The sequence below is a fragment of the Urocampus carinirostris genome, chromosome 19 (assembly GCF_059441175.1).
Source record: "Urocampus carinirostris isolate Australia breed hairy pipefish chromosome 19, RoL_Ucar_1.0, whole genome shotgun sequence".
Taxonomy (NCBI): Eukaryota; Metazoa; Chordata; class Actinopteri; order Syngnathiformes; family Syngnathidae; genus Urocampus; species Urocampus carinirostris.
The window spans coordinates 26,554,283-26,581,573 of NC_142367.1; the positions used below are offsets into that span (position 1 = coordinate 26,554,283).

The 27,291-nt window shown below is 41.5% G+C and overlaps 1 protein-coding gene and 1 long non-coding RNA gene across 4 annotated transcripts in view; both read right to left on the bottom strand.

Annotated features, from left to right (window-relative positions):
- muc13b (mucin 13b, cell surface associated) overlaps positions 1-12,228 on the bottom strand; it is a 29,903-nt gene extending 17,675 nt beyond the window's left edge. Inside the window, exons 1-8 of the mRNA XM_088323846.1 lie at positions 12,102-12,228; positions 10,489-11,343; positions 10,268-10,387; positions 10,080-10,189; positions 9,557-9,615; positions 7,875-8,035; positions 3,437-3,562; positions 1,679-1,724 (exon numbers count right to left, since the gene is read on the bottom strand). Coding sequence (XP_088179972.1) covers positions 1,679-1,724; positions 3,437-3,562; positions 7,875-8,035; positions 9,557-9,615; positions 10,080-10,189; positions 10,268-10,387; positions 10,489-11,343; positions 12,102-12,150 — 1,526 coding nt within the window. The 5' untranslated portion in view covers positions 12,151-12,228. The remainder of the gene's footprint in view (positions 1-1,678; positions 1,725-3,436; positions 3,563-7,874; positions 8,036-9,556; positions 9,616-10,079; positions 10,190-10,267; positions 10,388-10,488; positions 11,344-12,101) is intronic.
- Positions 12,229-18,682: 6,454 nt separating this feature from the next.
- On the bottom strand, positions 18,683-25,204 carry LOC148347856 (uncharacterized). 3 transcript variants are annotated; one of them, XR_015848053.1, is made up of 8 exons: positions 24,946-25,204; positions 23,933-23,996; positions 23,747-23,806; positions 20,138-20,240; positions 19,950-20,053; positions 19,771-19,865; positions 19,584-19,686; positions 18,683-19,502 (listed from the first exon to the last, which is right to left on the bottom strand). It is a non-coding gene; the product is annotated as an uncharacterized LOC148347856 (long non-coding RNA). The 3 variants fall into 3 exon arrangements; XR_015848051.1 differs by having other exon boundaries at positions 19,771-19,899; XR_015848052.1 differs by lacking the exon at positions 23,747-23,806 and having other exon boundaries at positions 19,771-19,899.
- Between the last annotated feature and the right edge of the window lie 2,087 nt (positions 25,205-27,291).

Consider the following 27,291-nt stretch of genomic DNA (forward strand, 5'->3'; position numbering starts at 1 on the left):
GGTATCTTGCTCCAGTGTCCGGTATCGACCCCGTCTGTCTCGTCCTGTCCTGTATCTTGCTCCCGTCTCCAGTGTCTGATATCGATCTAGTTCGTCTCATCCTGCCCGGTATCTTGCTCCAGTCTCTCATATTCTATATCGATCCCGCCTGTCTCGTCCTGTCTGGTATCTTGCTCCAGTCTCCACTATCAATCCCATTGGTCTCGTCCTGTTCGGTATCTTGCTCCAGTCTTCAGTATCCGGTATCGATCCCACCTGTCTCGTCCTGTCTGGTATCTTGATCCAGTCTCCAGTATCGATCCTGTCGGTCTCTTCCTGTCCGGTATCTTGCTCCAGTGTCCGGTATCGTCCCCATCTGTCTACTCCTGTCCAGTATCTTGCTCCCTTCTCCAGTGTCCGGTATCGATCCTGTCTGTCTCCTCCTGTCCGATATCTTGCTCCAGTCTCCAGGATCTGATATCGATCTCGCCTGTCTCATCCTGCCCGGTATCTTGCTCCAGTCTCCCATATCCGATATTGATCCCGCCTGTCTCGTCCTGTCTGGTATCTTGCTCCAGTCTCCAGTATCAATCCCGTCGGTCTCGTCCTGTCCGGTATCTTGCTCCCGTCTCCAGTGTCCGGCATCGATCCTGTCTGTCTCCTCCTGTCCGGTATCTTGCTCCAGTCCCCAGTGTCTGATATCGATCTCGTCTGTCTCCTCCTGCCCGGTATCTTGCTACAGCCTCCTGTATCCGATATAGATCCCGCCTGTTTCGTCCTGTCCGGTATCTTGTTCCATTCTCTAGTATCCAGTATCGATCCCGTTGGTCTCACCTTGTCCGGTATCTTGCTCAAGTCTTCACTATCCGGTATCGATCCAGTTTGTCTCGTCTGTCCAGTATCTTGCTCCAGAATCCGGTATCGATCCCGTCTGTCCCATCTGATATCTACCCCCTGTGTCCTGTATCGATCCAACCTGTTCTGTCCGGCCTCGATCTAATCTACCTCTGACTTCTCTGTCTCACTTCTTCCACCTGGCGTTTGTGTTCACGCGCATGACTGCCCCATTCCCGTAAAATAAAGCTTGTGTGAAAGCGTTACGCGTCTGGGTCCTCCGTTTGTACGGGTTCCGACACCCCCAGCAACTTATTGAGCTCGTAAGTTTGTTTTTGGAGTACAATTCAATGATATCTTGATGAAAATATTAAAAAACATGAGGAAAAAAAAGTATAGAAAAATGGCTTGTGATTTTTATTTTATGAGGCGGGATTTAGATGAAGGGAGACTAGGGATAAGAGTGGCAATTTTTCTTACAATTTTGTCGCTCTAGTAACATAACTGCCCAAATAATTTTCAACACCAGTGGGATAAAAAACTCAAAAGAAAAATGCGTCTAAGTCAAGTTATTGAGTTAGGCAGGGATGCTGTTTGTTTTGTTATCTGCAATATGATTGGTTGACTGACTCAGGCACTTGTGCAGCTAGTGCGGCTTTCATTGTTCTAAAAAAAAAGGGAGTTATGTTATTAGTGTGACACTTTATTATCATTATATCTTTTACATTTCCCGTTAAGCGCGCCGGATTAAAAAGGGTGACGGGCCGTATGTGGCCCACAGACCGACCTTTGCCCACCCCTGCTTCAAACGCACAACACATAAAAGGAAAGAAAATGTGTATTTCAGTAAAACAAAAGCACTTACTCCTTACAACCCTGAGTTCCGTTGGGTGTCTGACCACTTGGACACGCTGAAAACAGAAATAACAATCATAAAGAATAAAATGAAGAGAAGACTGAAGCAAAACTGGGAAATTTGACACAGTAGGCTGGGCAATAGTAATTGCCAATCATTTTGATTGAAATTGAGATTATATTCATTTAAAAATATCAATTAAAAAATATATATAAATATTTATACATATAAAATAGGTGGGAGGGAAAAAGAGTGAGAGAGAGAAAGATGGAGTGAGAGAAATGGTGAACGACAAAAAGAGAGAGGGGTGGGGAGAAAGAAAGATATGTATAGATAATTGAAATATAGAAAAGGAGAAATATAGAGAAAGAGAGAAAAAGATAGAAAGACAAAAGAAGTGAGAGAAACAGAGAGATACATAGAGGAATATGGAGAGAATCAGAGAGGGGAAGAGAAGAAGAACAAGCAAAAAGATGTGTGAGAGATAAAAGGGTAAAGAGAAATATATATAGAGAGAAAAATATATATTAAAGGAAAAGGTAGAAAGAGAAAGTGAAATAGAAAGACAGGCAGAAAAAGGGAGAGAAAAGGTGCAAAAACAATACACACAGGGAAAGACAAAGTGTCAGGACCAGAACGGAGACAGGACCCACTTGCGTGACGTTTCTCACAAGTTTTGTTAGAAGAAAGGGAAAGGGTCGCGCCCACGATCCGGTGATCGCTGGTCGCAGGAAGCAGGTCGCTCTGATCGCGGGAGTGGGACTTCCGTGGCGAGCGATGGCGGTGTCGGGAACGGAAAAAAACGGGTTGAAAGCCAGGAGTTCGGCTGCGGCTACATCGACTCGCTACAGTTTTTTACACTTCGGCCATAAGACCCAGTCTTCGACTCAGTTTTGACGGTGCACAAAGTCGGCTCAAACTGCAGATTAATATACGATCGCAGTTTTTTTGGCTGGATATGCGATCATCCAGACATCAAGCGCTCGGTGCTACGACCACTCGGGAGTGTTTATTAGCCACGGACTGCTACGTCAACAAGACCCAGCGGCCTACAAAGCAGCGAAGCAGAGTGGCAAGACAGCGGCGTGACCGGACGAGGAAGCGAGGTTGTCGGGCCGGGCTAACAGCTAAGCTAAAGGCTAAACCCTTCAAAACGCCTCTCCCATCCATTTTCCTCTCCAACGTTCGCTCTCTGGACAATAAACTGGACCATTTAACAACTGGAAGTGGCATCGAACCGCGAGATGACGAACTGCTGCGCTAAAATTCTGACGAAGACATGGTTCATCTTATCTGTCCCGGCTGACGCTCAAGGAAACTGTGCGGGTCAGATGTATCGACATTTCGTTCTGTATACACGTGTACACGAATGACAATAAAGTAAATCTGAATCTGAATCTGAGATGTGGTCAGGATCAAAATACGGGTCGAAGCCAGGAAACAGACAGAAGCAAAAAAAGGCGGGAGTCAAGGTCGAAAACGGCTTGCCTAGTGTTCACTGAGGTTTGCAGACGGACTGACAAAAGGCGACAGACAGGAGTGGGTTTAAATAGGGACAGGAGCGGGCATAGGTGATTCACATCAGTAATCATGACACAAAGAGAAAGAAGGGGAGAAAGAGAGAAACTGAAAAATAAAGAGAGAAAGAAATGGAAATACAGAAAGATAAAGAGAAACATAATGGGCACCCAAGTAGAATGGCCCGGCCATCGAAGTGGGATGAGATTCATAGTGAGAAAGACCCTTCCCGCTTTACCCTGCACTTACCAACGCAATCTGTCTGACTGTAGATAATGTAACCTTTTAAACATTCGCAGTGGAAATCTCCGTTGTTTTCATCCGAACATGTGGTGGTTTTCTTGTTGCAAGGATTCTTATCACAAAGACTTGTGTCTAACAGAAGAGGTAAACAAAAGAGAAGGAAAAAATGGTCAAGGTATAACCCGCTCTGGATCAGTTGGCACTATTCAAATAAAAACATTTTTATTCTCTCATGTCATGGCGGACCGATCTTGCCATACGTAGAAATTAATGTATAATTGAACCATTCATCCATCCATCCATTATCTGCACCGCTTATCCTCAGTAGGGTCGCGGGGGTGCTGGAGCCCACCCCCAGCATCTCCAAGCAGTGGGCAGGGGACAGCTAATCACAGAGACAGACAACTCACTCGCTCATTCACACCTAAGGACAATTTGGACCGGCCAATCGACCTGACATGTTCTGGGGATGTGGGAGGATACCCACGCAAGCACAGGGAGAACATGCAAACTCCACACAGGAATGTTCAATCTCATGACCTCAGAAATGTGCCGCACACGCGCTAACCACTGTGTAATAACTATTGGACAGATGGGGTCGATACCGGATAGGACGGGACAGACAGGATTGATATCGAAAAAGGATATTGAAATTAAACAAGACAAACTAGACGGGAACGAAACTGGAAACCGATATTAAACAGGACAAAATAAACGGTAACAATACCAGGCAGGAAATACCAACGGGAACAGGATCGAGTTGAAACCCACGTCTTGCGGGGCAGAAGTTTGTTGACAGACTGACAAAGGAAGAGTCAGAACACTGAGCTTAAATAGACGGAAAGACAATCTGTCAATGAGTTGCAGCTGGTGCCACACGGGCGGGGCCAATTGGGCGTCATGGCAACTGTGACAAAACATTTTTGATCAGGTTGTATGTTTTAACCCTCCTCTTGTGTTAGGGTCCCCACCAACCCGATTTAGACTTTAAATGCATGCAAAAAAACATATATATTTGTTTTTCGCATCAATGCTTTTTAGGAATGTCTATTTTAACGACAAAAAAGTTGAAAAAATTCACTCTTATGAGCTGTTATGAACTAAATATATGACAACAAGGCCATTTATTCATGTTTATGATTTTTTTTTTTCCATTCATCTTGTCATTCATTTGTTTCCGTATTTATTATGTTGTGTTTTTCGTCGTGTATTTTGTCACGATAAAATGTTATTTGAACGAGAAGGCGGCCCGGTTGCCTGAGCTTTTTACCAATTGGTCGATCAGTGACGAACAAAATACACAACAAAATAAATAAATAACAAAATGCATAAATATAGGCAGCACGGCGGCTGAGTGGTCAGCACATCTGCGGCACAGTTTTGAGGTCATGGGTTCAAAACCAGCTGCCAGGAGTGTGGAGTTTGTTCTCCCCGTGCTTGCCTGGGTTTCCTCCGGGCACTCTGGTTTCCTCCCATATTCCTAAAAACATGCATGTCAGGTTTATTGGCCGGTCCAAATTGTCCCTAGGTGTGAATGAGCGAGTGAGTTGTCTGTCTCTGTGATTAGCTGGAAACCAGTTGAGGGTGTCCAATGCCCACTGAACAAAGATTCCTGGGATGGGCTCCAACACCCCCGAGACCCTACTGAGGATAAGCAATGCAGATAATGAATGGATGCATAAACGTATGAATCAATTCCATTTAGGTCCAGGGTTCCTACAACTTAAGGCAAGTTAAACTCAAGACTTACTTAGACTTTTTGAAAGCCTTTTGAATTTAAATTTAAGACCAAGTTGACAAAAAAAAAATATATATATATGTCTTGCACCGAAAAAAGACGCCCGGGCAAAGCTTTTTAGCATAAAAAATGTTTGTTGGACAGACACTTTTGATTAAATTTACACTGTTTTATGGTTCAAAGTAAATGTCCCAGTCCCAAGTTTCTATCTGTATTGTGGGTAGACCTAAGACATGCGTCTACTCCAGGAGGCCCGACTGAAACCACATCTCCGTTTTAATAGTTCCGTTATGGTGATCATGAAGTTGCCACGAATGTACATCGGTGAATGATTGAAAAAGACAATGTTATACGTTGTCTTTCATAATCATTGTTACTAAATCTTTTTGGTTCGAACAAATATTTTCTATCTATCTACCCTGGTCATATCCCTCGGGAGGGGTGACCAACAGCAAGACAAACACATACACAAAAACAAAGAAAAGAAAAAGGGAAACATTTAACCCTGGCCAACCCAAAATGTCCAAACACCCAAACAAGTTAAGCACCTCGGCACCCAAGTCGGTCACGCTTTCGTCCCTCCAGATGAAACGGGACAACAGAAAGCGGCCATGTCGCTCAGGTCAGGGTGACACAACGCTGGTTTACCCCCACCGCATCATAGAACACGTCCAAACATCCCACTACCCTTTCACAACACCTCTCCACTCATTCCTATCACCAACAAGAGCTCTAACTTCCACTAGATTTAGACCTCTTTCCTGCAGTGCACTCATAACACTATCCATCCACGTCAATCGCGACCTTCCTCTTGGTCTCCTTCCATTGACTTCTGCTCTGTAGATCCTCTTCAACATTTGCTCTTCATCCATCCTCTCCATGTGTCCAAACCAACCGAGTACTCTCTTATCCACACCCTTGCTCAGTTCCACTATTACTCAAGTTCTGTCCCTCACAATTTCATTTCTCAATCTATCCAATCTCGTCACTCCTAACATACTCCTCAAACACTTCTTCATCTCAAAAACATTGAATTTTATTCTCAAATCTGCGTTCAGGCTCCAAGTCTCTGCACCATACAATGCAGTCAGCACAATCACACTCTCATACAGTCCCCTCTTAACATCCATACTCATACTCTTGTTGTTCTTTTCTCTGCTCAGAGCACCCAAAACCTAGCTTCCTTGATTGACTCTGTGCAATACCTCGCACTCCATTCCACCAACTGCAGCCACATCACAACCAAAGTACCTAAAGCTTTCAACTTCAACGCCTGGTCTTAGGAGGTTGAAATAGCCACATAATACAAGAAATGTTATGAAACGTCAACACCAACCTGTGGAGGTTTAACCTTGAGTCTCCATTCAGACCAATGTGTCACATTTTTAAGACTTTTAAAAATTGGATTTGAGAGTTTTTAATGCCAATAAAGGCCTTATTTTTAGCTTCAATGATTCTTAAAACTTTTCATTTGATGTATTGGCGCTATTGTTTATTTATAAGGCATGTATTTTGATGTACAGTAATCCCTCGGTTATCACAGTCAATGGGGACCAAGACCACCTGCGAAAACTGAAAATCCGCGAAGTAGTGGCGCCCCTTCAAAAAATGCTTAAAAAAACGTATACAGGTATACAGTATACCCCCCCTGTATACAGTACACCATATACTGTGGAATACGGGTAAAGAGAGAGAGAGTGAAATTCATGTTTTAACAAAAAAAAAAAAACAACAACTGTAAAATATGTTGTATGTATACGGAATAGGTCACCTAATGACTCCCAACACCTCAGTTGGGTTGAGCGAGGGGGCTGGGAATCCCCTCCTCTGAATCAATCTCCCAAAAAGAGCCAGAAATGACTCTAGCCACCTCCCACTAGGGGGATATGGCTGTGGTGTATATATATATATATATATATATATATATATATATATATATATACATATACATACACGGAATAGGACTCCGGCAAAACCACTACGAACCATTCAGTATGATTGTATTAACCGCTCTCAACCACATGCAGCCATCGCAGTTTATTTCGCTTGTTAACGCTACCGGTTACATATTGAAAATAAAAACTGAAAAAGTGACATTTGATGAGTGTTTGTGAAGCATTTTGGGAAACAACAGTTAAAACAATGGTCTGTGTTCATTTTAATGAAAGTGATAGAGCTACCTTCTGACAATCACAACATACTTTAGCTAGCGGCATCGAACGTATTTTACAACAAACACACGAAACCACACCCAATTAGCCGTGTTTAGGTAGTACAAACAACCGCTCGCTTTTGGTATAATAAAGTCAAACTTGAGATGAAATGTGACAGAAGAGAATATACTTGCGTCGCAGAGTTCCCTCCATGATAAACTGAGCGCCACATAAGAAGGGGGTGAGGTGGGAGGAGTTGAAGGAGGGGGTGGTGAAGGCCATCATTGTGTCAGGGCCTCCCCCTCCCCTTCACAATAAGAGTGTCCACACCGTGTCCTCAGTTGACATAAGCTCGCGCTCAATGGCGTCAAGTCATTAAATGCTTTTATTGAGAAGGTAAGGTATATTTTTTAGACCCGCAAAGCTCTGAGCAAGCAAAAGTGGAACCGCAAACTAGCGAGCTTCCACTGTATTCATTTATTTGGACATATGGCTTATTGGTCCTCCATTACAAGGAGGATACTGGAATCTACAGTAAGTGACGGAAACCTACTTGCAAAGACGGAACCAGCAAGGAGACAGCCGTCACATGCTGAGGCGTTGTTGACGGTTTTCACAATGTCCTGAGAGTTGACATGAGCAGACGCCAGGAAGATCATCTCCACGGAAGCATTGACGCCGGGCTCGGTTCGTAAACACCGCTTTTCGATCTTTCTGAAACAATACGAATAAATAAATAAAAAAACAACAACAACAAGAATGGGGGGTGTCAAAAATGTAGCCCGCAGGCCAGATCAGGCCCACCAAGGGTTTGATTATTTTCTCTCATTCTCTCTCCCTCTTTCTTTCAATCCTTTTCCTCTTTTTTTCCACTTGCTCTTTCTTTCTCCCCATTCCTCTTCTTTCTTTCACTCCCTCAACATTGTCTCTTTTTTCTTTTTCTCTCACATTTTTTCTACTTCTCTCTCTCTTTATATCCCCCTCTCCCGCTCTCTCTTTCTCTAATTTTCTCTTTATCTTCCTCTCTCTCATTCTCTCTCTCTTGCTTGTTCTCCCTCTCTCCTTTTCCTCTCTCCTTACTTCTTTTCTTTCTTTTGCGCTCTATTTCTCTCTCTCACTTTTTCTATCTCCCTCTTTTTCCATCTCTCTTAATTTCTCTCTCCCTGTTTCTCTCATCTTTTTCCTCTTTTTTTTCACTTGTTTCTTTCTCCCCATTCCTCTTCTCTTTTGCTCCCTCAACATTGTCTCTTTTTTCTTTATATCTGACTTTTTTCTACTGCTCTCTCTTTCACTACTTCTCTCTCTCATTCTCTCTCTTGCTTGTTCTCTCTCTCTTTTTCTCCCCCTAACTTCTTTTCTTTCTTTTGCACTCGATTTCTCTCTCACTTTTTCTTTCTCCATCTTTCTCTCTCCCTCTCTTTCCATCTCTCTTTCTTTCTCTCTCCCTCTTTCTCTCAATCTTTTTCCTCTTTTTTTTCACTTGCTGTTTCTTTCTCCCCATCCCTCTTCTCTTTCTTTCGCTCCCTCAACATTGTCTCTTTTTTCTATATCTCTCACTTTTTTCGACTTCTCTCTCTTTTTATTTCCCCCCTCCCACTCTCTCTTTCTCTACTTCTCTCTCTCTTTATCTCCCTCTCTCTCATTCTCTCTCTTTTGCTTGTTCTCTCTCTCTTTTTCTCCCCCACACTTATTTTCTTTCTTTTGCTCTCTATTTCTCTCTCTCACTTTTTCTTTCTCCACCTTTCTCTCTCCCTCTCTTTCCATCTCTCGTTCTTTCTCTCTCTCTCTTTCTTTCAATCTTTTTCTTCTTTTTTTTCCACTTGCTCTTTCTTTCTCCCCATTCCTCTTCTTTCTTTCACTCCCTCAACATTGTCTCTTTTTTCTTTTTCTCTCACCTTTTTCTACTTCTCTCTCTTTTTATATCCCCCTCTCACACTCTCACTCTACTTCTCGCTCTCTTTATCTCCCTCTCTCTCTCTCTTTTTCTCCCCCTCACTTCTTTTCTTTCTTTTGCGCTCTATTTCTCTCTCTCACTTTTTCTTTCTCCATCTTTCTCTCTCCCTCTTTCCGTCCCTTTCTTTCTCTCTCCCTCTTCTCTTTCTGTCCCTCTTTTTCTCTCTCCCCCTCTATCTTTTCTTTCTTTCTTCACTCTGGGGTTGATCTACTATTCTGGCCCCTGTGAGAATATTTTTTCTACAATGTGGCCCCCGAGCTAAAATGAGTTCGAGGACTTACTCGAGCTTCAGCACAATAGAACCGGAGTAACCTGAGGTCTCGTTGAAAAGAAGATCAATCTGTGCGATACAAAGATAATAAATGCATGAATACAAGTAGTCTGTATGTGTGTGTATACAGGGTTGGGTAGGGTTACTTTAACTGGATTACTTTCAATGACTTTTGGATGACTCCAATACCAAATATGCTAATAAAAGACAAAAGAAACTAAATATGAATAAAATTACTAAATTTTGTGCAGGCTTGGGGAGTAACGGAATTTTGTTTCTGTCGCATTTGATGTTCGTTTTGCCGGAGATCAAAGAAATCAAAGCCAGGAGAGAAAGCTTACCACGTGTTGTGAGTCATCATTTGATTCATATTTAGTTTCTTTTGTCTTTTATTAGCATATTTGGTATTGTTGGTATTGGAGTAATCCAAAAGTCATTGAAAGTAATCAAGTTAAAGTAACCCTACCCAACCCTGTGTCTATATATATATATATATATATATATATATATATATATATAACTGTAACCTGTACCTGTTCAGAAATTTGTTTTGTGGCATTTTGAAATATGGCGGATGTCGGGTATTTCATTTCCTCCTGATATTGTAATTTGGGCAGTTGTAGTTGTCCAGGAAAGACTTTGGCTGAAATATACCGACATGTATCGTTTATGATTTAAGAAAGTATCACTAGTATCATGATTGATTGTGGCTGCTACTCACCAGTCTCACACCGTAGGCTTTCTTCATTAAAGTAACCAGCCGTACACAAGCAAACGCGAGTTCTGTTGGCACGGGCCTCACATTTGATCCCAACAGGACAAGGAAGTAGGTCACAAATATCTGACGAAACAAAAACAAAAAAACAGCCCCAAAACACATCAACACTTCTCTATGGGTTAGGGTTCTAGTGATAACATGGATCCTGTTATTCCAGGAAATACCTGGTAGAGTTGTGGGTGCAGGATCAGTTGGTGGTTTGACGGGATCAGTCGAGTTTGAAGAGTCGTTTTTGCCAGGGGTTGATTGCGGTGGCGAAGTCACCTTAGGTGGGGTGGTCGGCTTGACCGGTCCTGCCGTGCTCGGTTTCGGAGTAACCAGGCCTGGGCTTGTCGGTTTGGGTGGAGTGGTTGGATCGACTTGTCCAGGTGTTGACGGCTTCCGTGGGGTGGTCGGGTTGACAGGTCCCGGTGTTGACTGCTTCTGTGGGGTGGTTGGGTTAACCGGTCCTGGCGTTGATGGTTTTGGAGGGGTGGTTGGGTTAACCGGTCCTGGCGTTGATGGTTTTGAAGGGGTAGATGGGTTAACCGGACCTGGTGTTGATGGCTTTGCTGGGGTAGATGGGTTAACTGGTCCCGACGTTGGTGGTTTTGGAGGGGTGGTTGGATTAACCGGTCCTGGTGTAGATGGCTTTGGTAGGGTAGTTGGGTTAACTGGTCCTTGCGTTGATGGTTTTGGGGGGGTGGTTGGATTAACCGGTCCTGGTGTGGACGGCTTTGGCGGGGTAGATGGGTTAACTGGTCCCGACGTTGGTGGTTTTGGAGGGGTGGTTGGATTAACCGGTCCTGGTGTAGACGGCTTTGGTGGGGTAGTTGGGTTAACTGGTCCCGATGTTGGTGGTTTTGGAGGGGTGGTTGGATTAACCGGTCCTGGCGTAGATGGTTTTGAAGGGGTGGTTGGGTCAATTGGTCCCGGTGTAGACTTTGGTGGGCCAGTGGGGTTAACTGGTGCCGCTGTTGACGGTTTCAGCGTTGTGGTTGGAATGGCTGTTTCCAGTGTGTTAGGTTGGACTACGTGGACTGAAACAGCAAATTTACAGACTTGTGTTTACTTGGCCTAAGGAAACCATACACTGTAAAATATTCAATAAGATTTGTCTTGCAATTTTTTAATCGGAGCCAAACTTATTATTCACCCATAAAAATATTTCTTTTTTTGCCTTTCTTAACTCATTCTAATGTGAGGACTGTATATCGATGCGCTGCCTCCTGCTGGTGTGGAATACAACAACCCAAAACAGCACGAGTCGTTCAAACGCAGAATACGTTTTTACATTTTCCAAACACAATAAACTATAAATGATTACAAATTGAAATCCACTAAAAAGGGTGGAAACTGCATAACTTGATTATACAAATTTACCGACCTTGTCTCCTCTTGAAAAGGGAAGGTACAACTCACGGGTGGTAAGGTAGGATTTGATTGCCGTTATCGACACACTGGTCAAATATTGACACAGGCTGCAGTTGTGTAATAACTTGGATATTTGATGTAAGCATTTCCCACACAATTTTACTTTATTTTTTTTTTTATATTTTTTTAACTGAAATGACAATGTGGGTATGTATATATATTTTTGGATAAGATAGCCATAAAACAGGTAAAGGATTAAAAAACACAACTCACTCACATGAACAAGTCAGTTTTATGCTATCAAAAAATGAAACAATGAAAAACCGTAACATGATGATCCTATTTGCTAAGATTTAACCCCAAAGCGGTCTTGATGACCTGTAGCTGTTAAAAAATATACATAGAAAGGAATTTTGTTACTTACAAGCTGCAAAAAGATAAACGCCAAAGGCAAGTTTCCATTGTGGTGCCATGATGAAAACCCCCCAAAAATTTGAGTTAGTCCAAAGAGGCAAAATTGAAAGAGTGCTTTTGTCGAAGAGGCTCTGATGCCCCGCTCACCTTGAATGATGACGACCGGTGATTTGGAGTTACTTTTGAATCATTAGCCACTCCTTCAAGGAGGCCGGGAAGGTGTGTGCAGATGACTTCCCTGATCGACGACATCGACAAGGGATGGCTTTTCCTTTCATCCGCCAACAGACTTTTTGCACAATCTTATCACAGCAAATTGAAAAAAGGGTGAAATATTACATTATTTTCAAGATATCTCGAAATGAATCTTCCAATTTCAGTCACTCTTGGCGCCAACTGACGTGGATTCTGATTGGCTCCCAGTCCCTATCAAAACCCAGTCTTGTCAATCCCCTGTTGTCAGTCTGTCTGCAAACCTCAGTGAACTCTAGGCAAGCCCTTTTCAACCCCGACTCCCACCTGTCCCGTGTTTTGCTCCAGTCTGTCCTCTTTTTGATCCTGACCACGTCTGCTCTCCCGTCCCGGCTTCCGACCTCTTTTTGTCCCCGACTAAGTCTTCTCTCCTTTCCTGGCTTTTCTGACTCGCTTCCGACCACGTTTTTGCTTTCCTGTCCCGGCTACCGACCCGCGTTTTCCGTCCCTGACACGGCCATCGCTCGCCACGGAAGATCTACTTCCGCGTTCTGAGCACAATCTGAGTACCAGAGTGACTTGCTTCCCGCGTCCAGCAACCACCGGATCTTGGGCACAGCCCTCCTCTCTCTTTTAATAAAAATTGTGGTAAACGTCACGCAAGTGGGTCCTGTCCCCATTCTGGTCCTGACAGTCACATTCGGTAGCACAAGAAGAAGATGGTCACAATATGCATAATAATGCTCAACCAGTTGCTCGGGAATTAGTCTGCAATTCAGGAATTAGTCTGTGTATTTTTCCATTATCAATCTATATACCTCACTTATAAGTATCTTTTTATAACATGTTTCAACTTTCAAAGCAGGCCATGTGGGTAAATAGGGAAGTTATGGTTGAACTAAAGTCATAAATATGATTTACTTTTGTTTATGATGTGTTTATTTTGGAGCCAATGATGCCCTATGTAGGAGTGGTACCCTTTATACTTCCCAGAACAAAATATTTCTCCAATGGAGCTACTGATTTGACAACATATTCAGGCCCAGTATTGTAAATATCTATGTTTTTGAGAAATGGGTTATATTTAAAGAAATAACTTAAATATTGGAAATACAGTCAAAGATTCCCAAATTAAAAAAGTGGAACATTAGCGGGAAAAAACACAAATTTCGTCACGACCAGAACGGAATCAGGACCCAAATGCGTAGCGTCAACCACAACTTTATTGATAGAAAGAGGAAGGGCAGCACCCGCGATCCAGAATAAAAAAAAAAGGTCGCAGCCAGCGACAAACGAGGAGATCAGAAACGGACGGGTGGAAAAACGGGTGCAAAAACGGGACAGGAAGTGGTCAGGGTCAAAATGCTTGCCTTGTAATAACAGAGGTTTGCTGACGGACTGACAACCGGAGAGTGACAGGACTAGGCTTAAAAAGGACAGGAAACCTATCAGGTATCCAGCAGCGGCTGGCGCCAAATGAGCGAGCACAGGCGATCCAAATTAGTAATCATGACAAATTTATGGTAAATAAAGTATTCAATTTTAAACTATTTCTAGATTTATTTCCTTTATTTAAAAAAATACCACCCTCCAAAATAATTTAGATCATGTGGTTGTAGTATGTTAAAAATACATCAAATTAGAAAAAAATACCAAAATACAAATTTGCAAGGTATAAAGTTTCACATTTTATAGTGGTAAATTTGAGAGTACATTTCCAATATATTATGTGACAGTTGAATATATTACACTCAAAAAAAGTAAATACATCTAAAAACAACAACAAAAGCCTTCCAAAAAAATGAAATTAGGAGCACGGAATTTTATACTACCCTAAACAAAATGTACTTCATCAATATCGCAACTGGTTTGACAGCATATTCTTTTCCAGTATTCTAAATATAATTTTTTTTCCAGAGGAGAGTAAATTTAACAGAAAAAATCTCATACATGCAGTATAATGGCAATGGAGATGCAAATTTGAGATTTTAAAACCGGCAAGTTCAATTTTCCTTATTTTATTCTATTCTGTCATGATTGCAGATTGGAGTGACCTGTGCCCGCTCATTTGGCTCCCTGTCCCTTTTTAAACCCTGTCCTGTCACTCTCCTTTTGTCAGTCCATCTGCGAACCTCTATTGATACAAGGCAAGCCTTTTTGAATCCCGCCTATCCCGTTTTTCCACCTGCCAGTTCCTGATCTCCCAGTTTGTCTCCAGCTACCTGTTTTGATCCCGACGACGTCTGCTCTCCCGTCCCGGCTTGCGACCCGTTTTTGATCCCGACCACGTGTGCTGTCCCGTCCCGGCTATCGACCTGTTTTTCCGTCCCTGACACCGCCATCGCCCGCTACGGAAGATCCACTTCCGTATTAGGATCACAATCCGATTGCGAGAGCGACTTGCTTTCCGCGTCCAGCGAGCACCGGATCGTGGGCGCAGCTCTTCCTCTTTCTTTCAATAAAACTTGTGGAAAACATTACGCAATTGGGTCCTGATTCCGTTCTGGTCGTGACATATTCGTACAGAAAAAATCCCCCATTCCAAAAACATTTAGATTGCTGGACTCAATGAGGGAAAACATCAATCTAAGAACATGAAAATAAAATACAGAATAATGAGAGTTATCAACCCAGCTCAGAAAATCATTGGTCTGGAGGACATTGCCGGCTTTCTGTGTTCCATGTTTATCTCAGAGTGCTACGTTTCATCTCGTTCTCAATGATAATATGGACAAAAAGGACAATTATGATAATCAACGTATATTGCTCCCTCATATCTTTCAGATTGAATTTCCCCCTATGTTCTGGTCCAGAGCCTTCTCTCTGAAAACGCTGGTCTACTAGCGATCCCAAGAGCCAAGAAGAAATCCATGCTTTCGAGAGCGATCTCCATTCGGGCCCCGGTGCTGTGGAATTCTCTGCCCCATGAGGTTCGATCTGCAACCTCAGTGGAAATGTTTAAATCTAAGCTTAAAACACACTTCTATTCTACAGCATATGAATAACCTATATTCTATGTTGACAATATCTGTGTATTATTTGCCCTCATGTAGGTTTTAGATGAGGGGATGGTGTCATAATAGTCTGTGGTTTGCAATAATCTGTGCAGCCCTTTGAGACTCTTTGTGATTAAGGGTGTCACAAATAAACATGACTGACAATTGAAGTTGAAAAAAACTAAAAATTTACCATCAATGAAGTATCACATTTGCCACGTTTAAAATTTTTTCTTGAAAAAAAGAATTGTAGAAAATGTATCCCCCCTCGTTTCCTCCGGGCAATCCGGTTTCCTCCCACATTCCAAAAATATGTGTGTCAGGTTAATTGGCCGGTCAAAATTGTCCCTAGGTGTGAATGAGAGCAAATTGTCTGTCCCTGTGTACCCTGCGATTGGCTGGCAACCAGTTGAGGGTGTCCCCTGCCCACTGCCCGATGATGGCTGGGATGGGTTCCAGCACCCCCGCGACCCTACTAAGGATAAGCAGTGCAGATAATGGATGGATGGGTACCCCCCCCCCTCCCCTCAAAATATTTAAATAATCAATTTAAATCTTGTACGTATCAATTCGACTGTTAGTCAGAAGACACTTCAAACTCAATGAAATTCAAAAACCTTAAAAAAAATAGACTTCAAAAAAAGCCATTTTTTTTCTAGAATGTCTCCAGTGTTCTCGTTTGCCCGCGTCCCTGCGTCCTAGACGCATCATTTTTGCTGGGGACGCATTGTGTCAAATCAACGCGCGTCCCCGGGACGCAACTTTTTCGACACAAAATTGTCATTATTACCCGATTACTTTTATTTTTAACAAAGATTTACCGCACTCCAAACTTTTCGTCAGGCAGATCCGCCATTGTTGTTTTGGTCTCGCGGTTCGAGTGTTCGCCGATCTCGGCAAACGAGATCTCGTTTCAAGATGACGTCATTGTTGTGGTGCTTGTCGTCGAGTGAAAGAGAAGTATGCCTCCGAAAAAACAGTTAGTATTAGGCGCAAATCAACACAAAATTGGTCATTTCTTCAGTGTCAGTAATAAGTCGAAACATAAGACAGAAAGTGGTAACAACGGCAATAATTCCGGCACGACAAAGCGGCGGAGAAATTCTTCAGAAGATTGCGGAGGCAAGGAAAACACGTGTGTTGAAGCTAACAATTCGACGAAAGAAAATAAACAAAAGAAAACTCTTAGCAAGAAAAGGACTTTTCTGCCAAAATGGACTCAATTATATTCCTGGTTACCCTATGAGGAGGACGATAATGGATTGGACCTTGAGAACTGTGGCGGGACAGCAAACCAAACTGAAAAATCTGAAGTGATAACTCCCTTTGTATTACCAATTACCTGTGACGATTAAAACTGCATGAATATATAGACTAATATTTCAGCAATATTATTTTGTATAATGTACAATATTTTTGTGAACTGAAAAATCTAAAGTGATAACTGCTTTATATTACCAATTAAGTGTGATGATTAAAACAGAATGAATACATAAATTTTTATTATATATTTGTCGCCGATTTACAATTTCAATATAACATTAAATTTTGGGGACCCCTAGATCTCTGTTGGGACCCATAGATTTTTGAGCATGCGAGTCCCCGGGACCCATCACTTTTCACTGTGTCTCACCAAACGGGTGTGTGAGGCAACCATTTGTTTACTTTTTAATGAATTTACAACACTTCCTCCAGTGTCCATTAAACCCCGAGACAACATCCTTAACAAACACCATTCACAACACTTTAAGCTAGTTACAGGAATACCTGCCGGCCATTAAGTCCGACCCGGGACAAAGGGCCACCGAGGGACCTTTGAGCCCCGGACGTCACACCGGTTTATTCCACTCGGATTCTAAAAATAAACCGACGGGTGGATTTCTCCCTCATATCTCGAGCGATCGATGTCAAATCCGATCGATCAAAGTTGATCACGAGGGAGCCGGCGTCCCGTAATTACGATTTTAATGTCATTATCTCGTTTGACTTTGATCCCGGAGACTTTTATGGGGCACCCTACGTCATTAGTGGGCGTGGATGGAAAAAAAATTCCCCTGTGTCAGAGCAAACAGATCCAATCCGAGTCACTGAAAGGGCGTTTGAGAATGAAAACAGCGTTTTGTTATATCGGATGCAAAAATCGAATCTCAAATTGGTTTTAAAGGTGGGGTGCGGCAGTTGAAAACTTCTGCAATCGTAACTTGACGACAGAAGATGGCAGCAGAATTGAAGTGCATTTCTTTAACGGGCTCGAATAAACCCTTTCTTTTGTTCATCTTTTTGGAGGTTTGTTCCGCCCCGAACGGGCTTGATAAAAAGAAGATAGAAACAGATAGGCGCAATAGAAAATAGTCAAGTCCTGTTTATTTGTATAGCCCTTAATCACAGGGAGTCTCAAAGGGCTGCACAGACTAGACTCTTATTACACCATCCCCTGATCTTAAACCCACATGAGGGCAAGGAAAAACTCAAAACCTCAACAAATAGATACAAATTTCTTGACCTAAGAGGCATATTTTTATAATAGTTCATGCATTTCTGCTCATTACTCAACTGAAATGTTTTTAATTAAATGAATGAATGTTATTTTTACAACTAGGAGGCGCTAAATAAAGCATAAAGGGATTTTGAACTTAGTTGAGCATTGTTAACACATACTTAAAAGAGGAAATATTTAATTTTTAACTTTTTCAGAACATCTCAAACTCCTCACCCCACATTTACTCATTTTATCTCATTGTAGGAAAAGCGCCGGACAATTAATTGAATGGCAGAGCTGGGGGTCTTTTCAGAGGCTCACATTTAAATTATGATTCAAAGATGAAAAGTTTGATTGAAAAATGATTATTGAGGGGTTTTCCCCCCTCAATGTTTTTTCTCTTCGCTATGATTTAATATCCTGTAGTGTTAAGCAAAATTCATCTCATCTCATCAGCCGTACCGCTTATCCTCATTAGGGTCGCGGGGGGGCTGGAGCCTATCCCAGCCATCTCCGGGCAGTGGGCAGGGGACACCCTGAACTGGTTGCCAGCCAATCGCAGGGCACACAGGGACAGACAACTCATTCGCTCATTCACACCTAGGGACAATTTGGACCGGCCAATTCACCTGAAATGCATGTTTTTGGAAAAATTGAATTTGTAAAAATTTTTTTTTCGTTTTTATTTAAGTTTAATTCCAGGAAACCCATGCAGATGGAAAAGTGACAAAAAATAGCATATAGACACAATTTTAAAAGACTTCCGGCTTGTTTAGTGTATTTTTTTAAATGAAAACATTTACCTGAATACGGCAGCACAGCAGCGCAATGGCACAGTTCTGAGGTCATGAGATCGAACCTCCTGTGTGGAGTTTGCATGTTCTCCTCGTGCCTGCGTGGGTTTCCTCCGTGCACTCCGATTTCCTCCCACATTCCAAAAACATGCATGTCAGGCTAATTGGCCGGTCCAAATTGTCCCTAGGTGGGAATGAGCGAGCGAATTGTCTGTCCCTGTGTACCCTGCGATTGGCTGGCAAGCAGTTCAGGGTGTCCCCTGCCCACTGCCCGAAGATAGCTGGGATGGGCTCCAGCACCCCCACACCCCTACTGAGGATAAGCGGTGCAGATGATGGATGGATGGATTTACCTGAATATGGGAACTTTGCTGCTTTGATATCTATAATAGAACATCTGCATGGACACTAAGGTGCTATATTTTAAAATTTGTATTTTTCGTATTGCCTTTCAAGTAAAATAACAACGGGATGTTTCCTAAATGTTCTCTGGTCGATTAATGGGAGTCAGTCATAATGAACACGTGGCAAAACAGCTACGAGGTTAGTTTTGAGAAAAATCTTTTGTTTTTTCTTTTATTTCTTGGCCCATTTCAAAAACTTTCCATTGAAATCCTCGAAAATCGTTTAAGAAATAAAGAACGTAATTGGTTATTTGGTTACCTTACCGATGGTTGATCGCGAATAGTAAACAAGTGGCAAAATGGCTACTATGCTAATTTTGAAAATAATCTTTGGGCTGCACTCCACTTTAAAAACCTTTCCAGAATGTGTTCCACCTCGATTAAAAATCCTCTAAAATCAAAATAATAGCAAATAAGGAACAACATTTGTGGATTGCTTACCTTTTTGATGGTTTATTGGGGATATAGTGTACACGTAGCAAAATGGCTACTATGCTAGTTTTGTGTCTACGTGATCTTTGGGTTGTCCTCCACTTCTAAAAAAAACTTCACAGAATGCGTTTTACTTTATAAAAATGTCATAAAATCAAAATACTAACAAATAAGGAACATTAGTTAAATGCTTACCTTTTTGATGGTTTGTTGGGGATAGTGTACACGTAGCAAAATGGCTACTATGCTAATTTTGTGTCAATGTGATCTTTGGGTTGTCCTCCACTTCTAAAAAAAACTTCACAGAATGCGTTTTGCTTTATAAAAATGTCCTAAAATCACAATAATGACAATTAAGGACGAACATTAGTTAAATGCTTACCATTTTGATGGGTATAGTGTACACGTAGCAAAATGGCTATTATGCTAATTTTGTGTCTACGTGATTTTTGGGTTGTCCTCCACTTCTAAAAAAAACTTCACAGAATGCGTTTTGCTTTATAAAAATGTCCTAAAACCAAAGTACTAACAATTAAGGAAGAACATTAGTTAATTGCTTACCTTTTTGATGGTTTATTGGGGATAATGTACACGTAGCAAAATGGCTACCATGCTAATTTTGTGTCTACGTGATCTTTGGGTTGTCCTCCACTTTTAAAAAAAACCTTCACAGAATGCGTTTTGCTTGGTAAAAATGTCCTAAAATCACAGTAATACCAATTAAGGACGAACATTAGTTAATTGCTTACCTTTTTGATGGTTTATTGAGGATAGTGTACATGTAGCAAAGTGGCTACTATGCTAATTTTGTGTCCACGTGAGCTTTGGGTTGTCCTCCACTTCTAAAAAAAACTTCACAGAATGCGTTTTACTTTATAAAAATGTCCTAAAATCAAAGTAACGTATTTTCCGCACATAAAATCTTTTTTAAAGCTGAGTATGCGCCTTATAATCCGGTGCGCCTTATATATGGATCGATATTGAATTGCAAGGTCTCGCAACTAAGAGAAGCAGCCACCGACTCCATTTTTCGCGTAGAAGAAGTGCGCTGTGCATACTGGCAAATATTAAACAACGATTTTCTTTTATTTGTGCGTTTGTATAAAGACCCTGAAATGGCTCCCATTAAGAGACACGCTTACAACGCAGAGTTTAAACTCAAGGCGATCAGTCACGCAGTAGAACACGGGAATAAAGCAACAGCGAGAGACTTCAACATTAATGAATCGATGGTGCGGAAGTGGAGGATAAGCTGCGCCAAGTAAGATTCAGATTCAGATTCAGATCTACTTTATTGTCATTCTAGTACACGTGTATACAGAACGAAATGTCGATACATCTGACCCGCACAGTTTCCTCGAATGTACAGATATAAGTAAAAGTTGTATTGTATTATGGCTACGTATAGTATTTTACCATAGTGCCGATAGTGCAAGAGGAGTAGCTAACCAGATGTGCAAAATGGGCATTCAGGTTAACAAGTCAGGTAAACAGTAACATTAACACTGTAACAGTAACGCTGTAAGTACAATAGTGCAGAGAGCAAATGTGCAAGGAGTGGCAAGCTATAAAGAACTGCCAGTAGTGCAAAATGTCAGATTAGCAGCCGTTAAGATTTAGGTTAACTATATGTTAGATTGACCATTTAACAGTCTAATGGCCAGGGGGACTAGACTACTGCGGAACCTGGTGGTCCTGCACCGCACACTGCAGTACCTCTTCCCAGAGGCTAGCAGAGTGAACAGTCCATGATGGGGATGAGAGGGGTCCCCGATAATGTTTTTAGCATGGGATAGGCAGCGCTTCTGGCCAATGTCCTGAATGGAGGGAAGTGTAGTCCCGATTATTTTCTCTGCTGTCCTCGTTACCCTCCTCACACTACCCCAGTCGGTAGCGCTGCAGCGCGCTGCAGCCTCCACACCACACAGAGATACAGCTGGTCAGGATACTTTCTATGGTGCCCCTGTAGAATGTGATGAGGGAGGGTGGGGGCAGGTGGGCTCTCCTCATCCTCCGCAGGAAGTACAGGCGCTGCTGTGCCCTCTTAACCAGTGCAGTGTTCACGGACCAGGTGAGTTTGTTTGTAATGTGCACCCCTAGGAACTTGATACTGCTGACAACCTCCACAGCCTTGTGGTTGATGCAAAGTGGGGCATGGTTGGGCTGGTTTTTCCTAAAGTCGACAATGATCTCTTTAGTTTTTTCAACATTCAGGACCAGGCTGTTGTCCCTGCACCAGGCCACCAACTGCTCCACCTCCTCTCTGTAGGCCAGGTCGTTGTCGTCCCTGATGAGGCCTACCACTGTTGTGTCGTCAGCATACTTCACGATGTGGTTTGTGGCTGACCTAGGGACGCAGTCGTGTGTCATCAAGGTGAACAGCAAGGGGCTCAGGACACAGCCTTGGGGGGAGCCCGTGCTGAGGTAGATGACATCTGAGATGTTCTGACCTATCCGCACTGATTGGGGTCTGTCACTGAGGAAGTCCAGCAGCCAGTTCCGCAGGGGGGTGTTGAAACCCAGGAGTCTCATTTTGTCTACCAGATGTTGTGGGATGATGGTGTTGAATGCTGAACTGAAGTCCAGGAACAGCATCCGCACATGGGTGTTCTTCTCCTCTAGGTGTGTCAGGCTCAGGTGAAGCGCAGAGGAGATGGCATCCCTGGTGGAGCGGTTTGTCCGGTAGGCAAACTGAAAGGGGTCGAATGAGGAGGGGAGACTGGAGGTGATGTGCTCTTTAACCAGTCTCTCAAAGCACTTCATTATGATAGGAGTCAGTGCAACGGGCCGGTAATCATTGAATGATAAGATCTGGGGTTTCTTTGGCACAGGGATGATGTTGGCAATTTTGAAGCATGATGGTACTTTGGCTTGGTCTAGCGAGGTGTTGAAAATGTCTGTTAGTACACAAGCCAGCTGATCGGCGCACTCCCTAAGTACCCGCCCCGGAATGTTGTCCGGGCCTGGAGCCTTCCTTGTGTTGACCCCTCTCAGGGTCTTTCTCACGTCGGTTGAGTCCAGGTGGAGTGCCCTTTCGTCCTGATTTGGAACCGCTTTCGCTGCAGTGGTGCCGTTTTGTGCCAAGAACCTTCCAAAGAATTTGTTGAGGTCATTCAGAAAGTCCATGCTAGTGTCCTGCAATGGGGTGGTGGTTGGCTTGTATTTGGTAATGGCCTGAATGCCTTTCCACATATCCCTGGTGTTGGTTTTATTGAGGAAACGTTCCTGGATTTTTTGACTGTACGTTCGCTTTGCTTGTCTGATAGCACGGTTCAGGTTAGCCCTCGCTGATCTCAGCGCCTCCTTGTCACCAGATTTAAAGACAAGGTTCCGTACTTTTAGTTGTTTGCGTATCTCAGCAGTCATCCAGGGCTTCTGATTGGCACGGGTGCATATAGTTTTGGTATTGCTGACGTCTTCTGCGCATTTACTGATATAGGCTGACACAGAAATGGCGTACTCCTCTATATTTGTTTTGTTGTTGTAAGTGGCAGCCGATTTACACATGTCCCAATCAGTGCAATCAAAGTTTCCGTGGCAATAAAGCGAGATGGCCACAGTTAGAGGACACACTTGAACAGTGGGTTGTTGAACAAAGAGCAAGTAGAAGTGTCAGTACAATAACTATTGGAATGAAGGCAACAGCGCTGACACGGTAACTTAACATCAAAGAATTCAGAGGTGGTCCTACTTGGTGTGTGTTTACGTTTTACATTTTACAGTTATTACGTTATTGCTTTATTGTTATTGTTTTGCACTTGTTGTTTTTGCACATTACGAGTGTCACTATATTGCGATTGCACTAACGTTTAATTTACCATCACAGTATCGGACGGTGTTTTGCGTGTTGACTAAATGGAGGAAAAGTAAAATGTTATGCCTTGCTGTTGTTCAAAGATGTTAAAAGATGTGTCAAGAAAATGCTTTACCTCAGAGAAAATAATAAAACAGCTGTTTATTCATTTTGGGAGTGAATGAAGATTGTGGAAAGCTTGTTTGTTATCTATTAATCAAGTTTGACTGACCTATCTGACTGTTTTGTTGACATTCCCTTTAGCACGGCACCATCTAATGGTTGCATACCGTAACTACATCCTCTATTGTAGCCAAGTCAAGTTAAGTCACATTTATTTATATAGCCCTTAACCACAAAAATGTCTCGAAGGACTGCACAGGATTACAATTACAAAATTGCACAATTACCTGATCTTAAACCAGCATGCACTTATAGCGCCTTATAAAGGGGTGCGCCTTATGTATGGAAAAAGTTTAAAAATATATGATTCATTGAAGGTGCGCCTTATAGTGCGGAAAATACAGTACTAACAAATAAGGGACAACATTAGTTAATTGCTTACCATTTTGAGGAACAGCATTGGTTAAATGATTACCCTTGTCTATGGTTTACAAGGAAATCACTAAAAAAAGAAGGGTCAAGATGACTAATACTGAAATGTTTTTTTTTCTTTTTCCTTCCTGGCATTTTTATGAGCATGTTGCTACGTCAATCGGGAAATAAGGAACAACATTAGTTAAATGCTTACCTTTTGGGTTGTCCTCCACTTTTAAAAAACCTTCCCAGAATGCGTTTTGCTTTATAAAAATGTCCTACAATCACAGTAATAACAATTAAGGAAGAACATTAGTTAATTGCTTACTTTTTGGATGGTTTATTGGGATAGTGTACATGTAGCAAAATGGCTACTATGCTAATTTTGTGTCTACGTGATTTTTGGGTTGTCCTCCACTTCTAAAAAAAACTTCACAGAATGCGTTTAGCTTGATAAAAATGTCCTAAAATCACAGTAATAACAATTAAGGAAGAACATTAGTTAAATGCTTACCTTTTTGATGGGTATAGTGTACACGTAGCAAAATGGCTATTATGCTAATTTTGTGTCTGCGTGATTTTTGGGTTGTCCTCTACTTCTAAAAAAAACTTCACAGAATGCGTTTTGCTTTATAAAAATGTCCTAAAACCAAAGTACTAACAATTAAGGAAGAACATTAGTTAATTGCTTACCTTTTTGATGGTTTATTGGGGATAGTGTACACGTAGCAAAATGGCTACCATGCTAATTTTGTGTCTACGTGATCTTTGGGTTGTCTTCTACTTTTAAAAAAAACTTCACAGAATGCGTTTTGCTTTATAAAAATGTCCTAAAATCACAATAATAACAATTAAGGACGAACATTAGTTAAATGTTTACCTTTTTGATGGGTATAGTGTACACGTAGCAAAATGGCTATTATGCTAATTTTGTGTCTGCGTGATTTTTGGGTTGTCCTCCACTTCTAAAAAAAACTTCACAGAATGCGTTTTGCTTTATAAAAATGTCCTAAAATCAAAGTACTAACAAATAAGGGACAACATTAGTTAATTGCTTACCATTTTGAGGAAACAGCATTGGTTAAATGATTACCCTTGTCTATGGTTTACAAGGAAATCACTAAAAATAGAAAGGTCAAGATGACTAATACTGTAATGTTTTTTTTTTTCTTTTTCTTTCTTGGCATTTTTATGAGCACGTCAATCGTTTTGTGATAAGAAACTTACGATCGGTTGGTTGGTTCTGCGATGTTGAATAACTGGAGGTTCAAAGTCAAAAACAATCATAGCCTTCCCTAGCCGCGCCCGTTTTCCGACACGCTCCTTGATTTATAAAACCTTGGCGTGTGATACAAAAAGGCAGCGCACTCAAAACGTCGCTAAATATGATTAGGTATGTTTTCAATGGCTTGTGATTGTAAGCGAATAATACACTCAAACACAAAACATTGGATTGGTGAGCAGTGTTCCCTCTAAACTACGCGCGTGCGCAATTGCGCACTGCTCGCACATTCTCAGCGCGCAAAAATCAAGGCTCATAATGACAGTGGGACCTCGCTACTTCGCGGTTCGACGTTCGCGGCTTCAGAGCTTCGCGGTCTGTAATGGTTATAAAAAAAAAAGTGAAGACCGTTTGGAGGAAGAGGAAACAAAATAGCACAGGAAACTTGAAGAATGAGCAGAGAAGTAGTAGAGGAATCAAAGAAATATGTTTCGGCTGGGGAATCTTATTTGCAAAGCAGGTGAAAACTATTTATTTGGGTGTCCTGTGTTGCAGAAGGGATTTTTTTGGGTTTCAGTTTTTTGATGGTTGGGAGGGCAAGTTTGTCCCGCACGACGGCATAATTCTTGAAAAAAACGTTGGGCTTGAAGTAGTAGATGGCCTTGTCGATAATATCCGTGTTTTTGGGTTGCAGTTTTTTTGTTTTCCATGAGTTATCAAAGTTTTTTTTTTTTTTTTTTTTTGAAGGGTCGTCGCTACTTCGCAGATTTTCCCTTTTAGTGGGTGGTTTTGCTCCCCATTAACCGGGTCGAAAAAATAATGATTTAAAAAATAAATAAAGAAATATTTTTTTTTTTCTTTTTGAAGGGTCGTCGCTACTTCGCAGATTTTCACTTTTTGCGTGTGGTTTTGGTCCCCATTAACCGCGATAACCAAGGTCTTACTGTACTAATTAAGAAGTGACTTAAGTCAAAGTTACAGTGCATATAGGTAAAAATACACGAGTTCCCCTGACGTTGTGTCCTAAATGCGGTATTATGAAGTCAATGTCGAACGAAGTTGAAAAGTAAAGTTAGTAGAGTTTGTCGAGAACCGGCTTCTTCGGCTCGGCTCACTAAAAGGAACCGGCTCTTTCGGGTCCTAAACGGCTCTTCAGGCTGTTTTTGCTTCTTTAATCCCAACATGACCAAATATTATGTAAAACTATTCACAAAATGACTTAATAGAAGGGGGGAATAGAAGAAAAAAGAAACAAATACCAAAATGAAAAAGTAGTGAAAAGCTGGGGAAAAAAAGAAACAAAAGGAAGAGAAAATACGAAGTAAAAATTTAGAAAAAAGAAAGAAACGTAAAAAAGTAAATGGAGAACAAAAAGAAAAAAGTAACAGCTCGGAAAAAATAAACACAATGAGAATTTTTTTAAAGCAATTTTTAAAAAGAAGTAGAAAAAAACACGGAAAATAGGAGAAAAAGTTTGTGTTGCATTCAAATAATTTCCAATTGTATCAAGTGAATCTTGTTGCCAACATTGTACTTCCACTAAAAATTTGACTAAGTACAGTTCTGTATCTTGCAACCGACTCAATAAGCCCCCAAAAATTTTAATATTATGACACAAAATATATCGGGAAAAAAAAAAAGAAATGGATATCTTGTGAAAGAATTGTAAGAACAAACGACGTTTGTAGGCAATGGTACATGAGTCAATTAATTCAAAAGAGAAAAATCATTTTGCATTGCCGGAAACTCAGCAAAATGTAACTTGATGTCAAATTTTGGACATGTTTGATAATGAATTGTCTTGCCACACTTGGGATTATGGTTGCTCCCTGTTGTTTCAAGCGTTACTCACCGACTTTGTGTGAGCGCTCAGACCCCTGGTGAGTATCTAATTGCTGTTAAAAATGTTAATTAAAACTCATATTGTTGGGATATGATAGAAATGTGAATGTGTTTAATTGCTGTTAAAAATGTGGAAGAAAATTCTTCAAACGTCATATTGTTTATTTGCTGTTAATAGTGTCAATAAAATTGTTCAAACCCCCAAAAAAATCTCCAAACGAGATCATAAAACTGTTCAAAAACAGTACACTTACCTGCTTTTTGTGGTTTATGATGAGTTGCTTTGCAAGCAGCCAAAATAACAGAAATCAAACTTTGCTCTGTTTATGGCTTATTTTTCAAGACTTTCCTGGGAAAAAAAAATCAAATACTGCTTACGTTAAACAACGTTTTTCATGTTACAAAGTATAAGCAGGGTTGGGTAGGGTTACTTTAACTGGATTACTTTCAATGACTTTTGGATTACTCCAATATGCTCATAAAAGACAAAATAAACTAAATAGGAATCA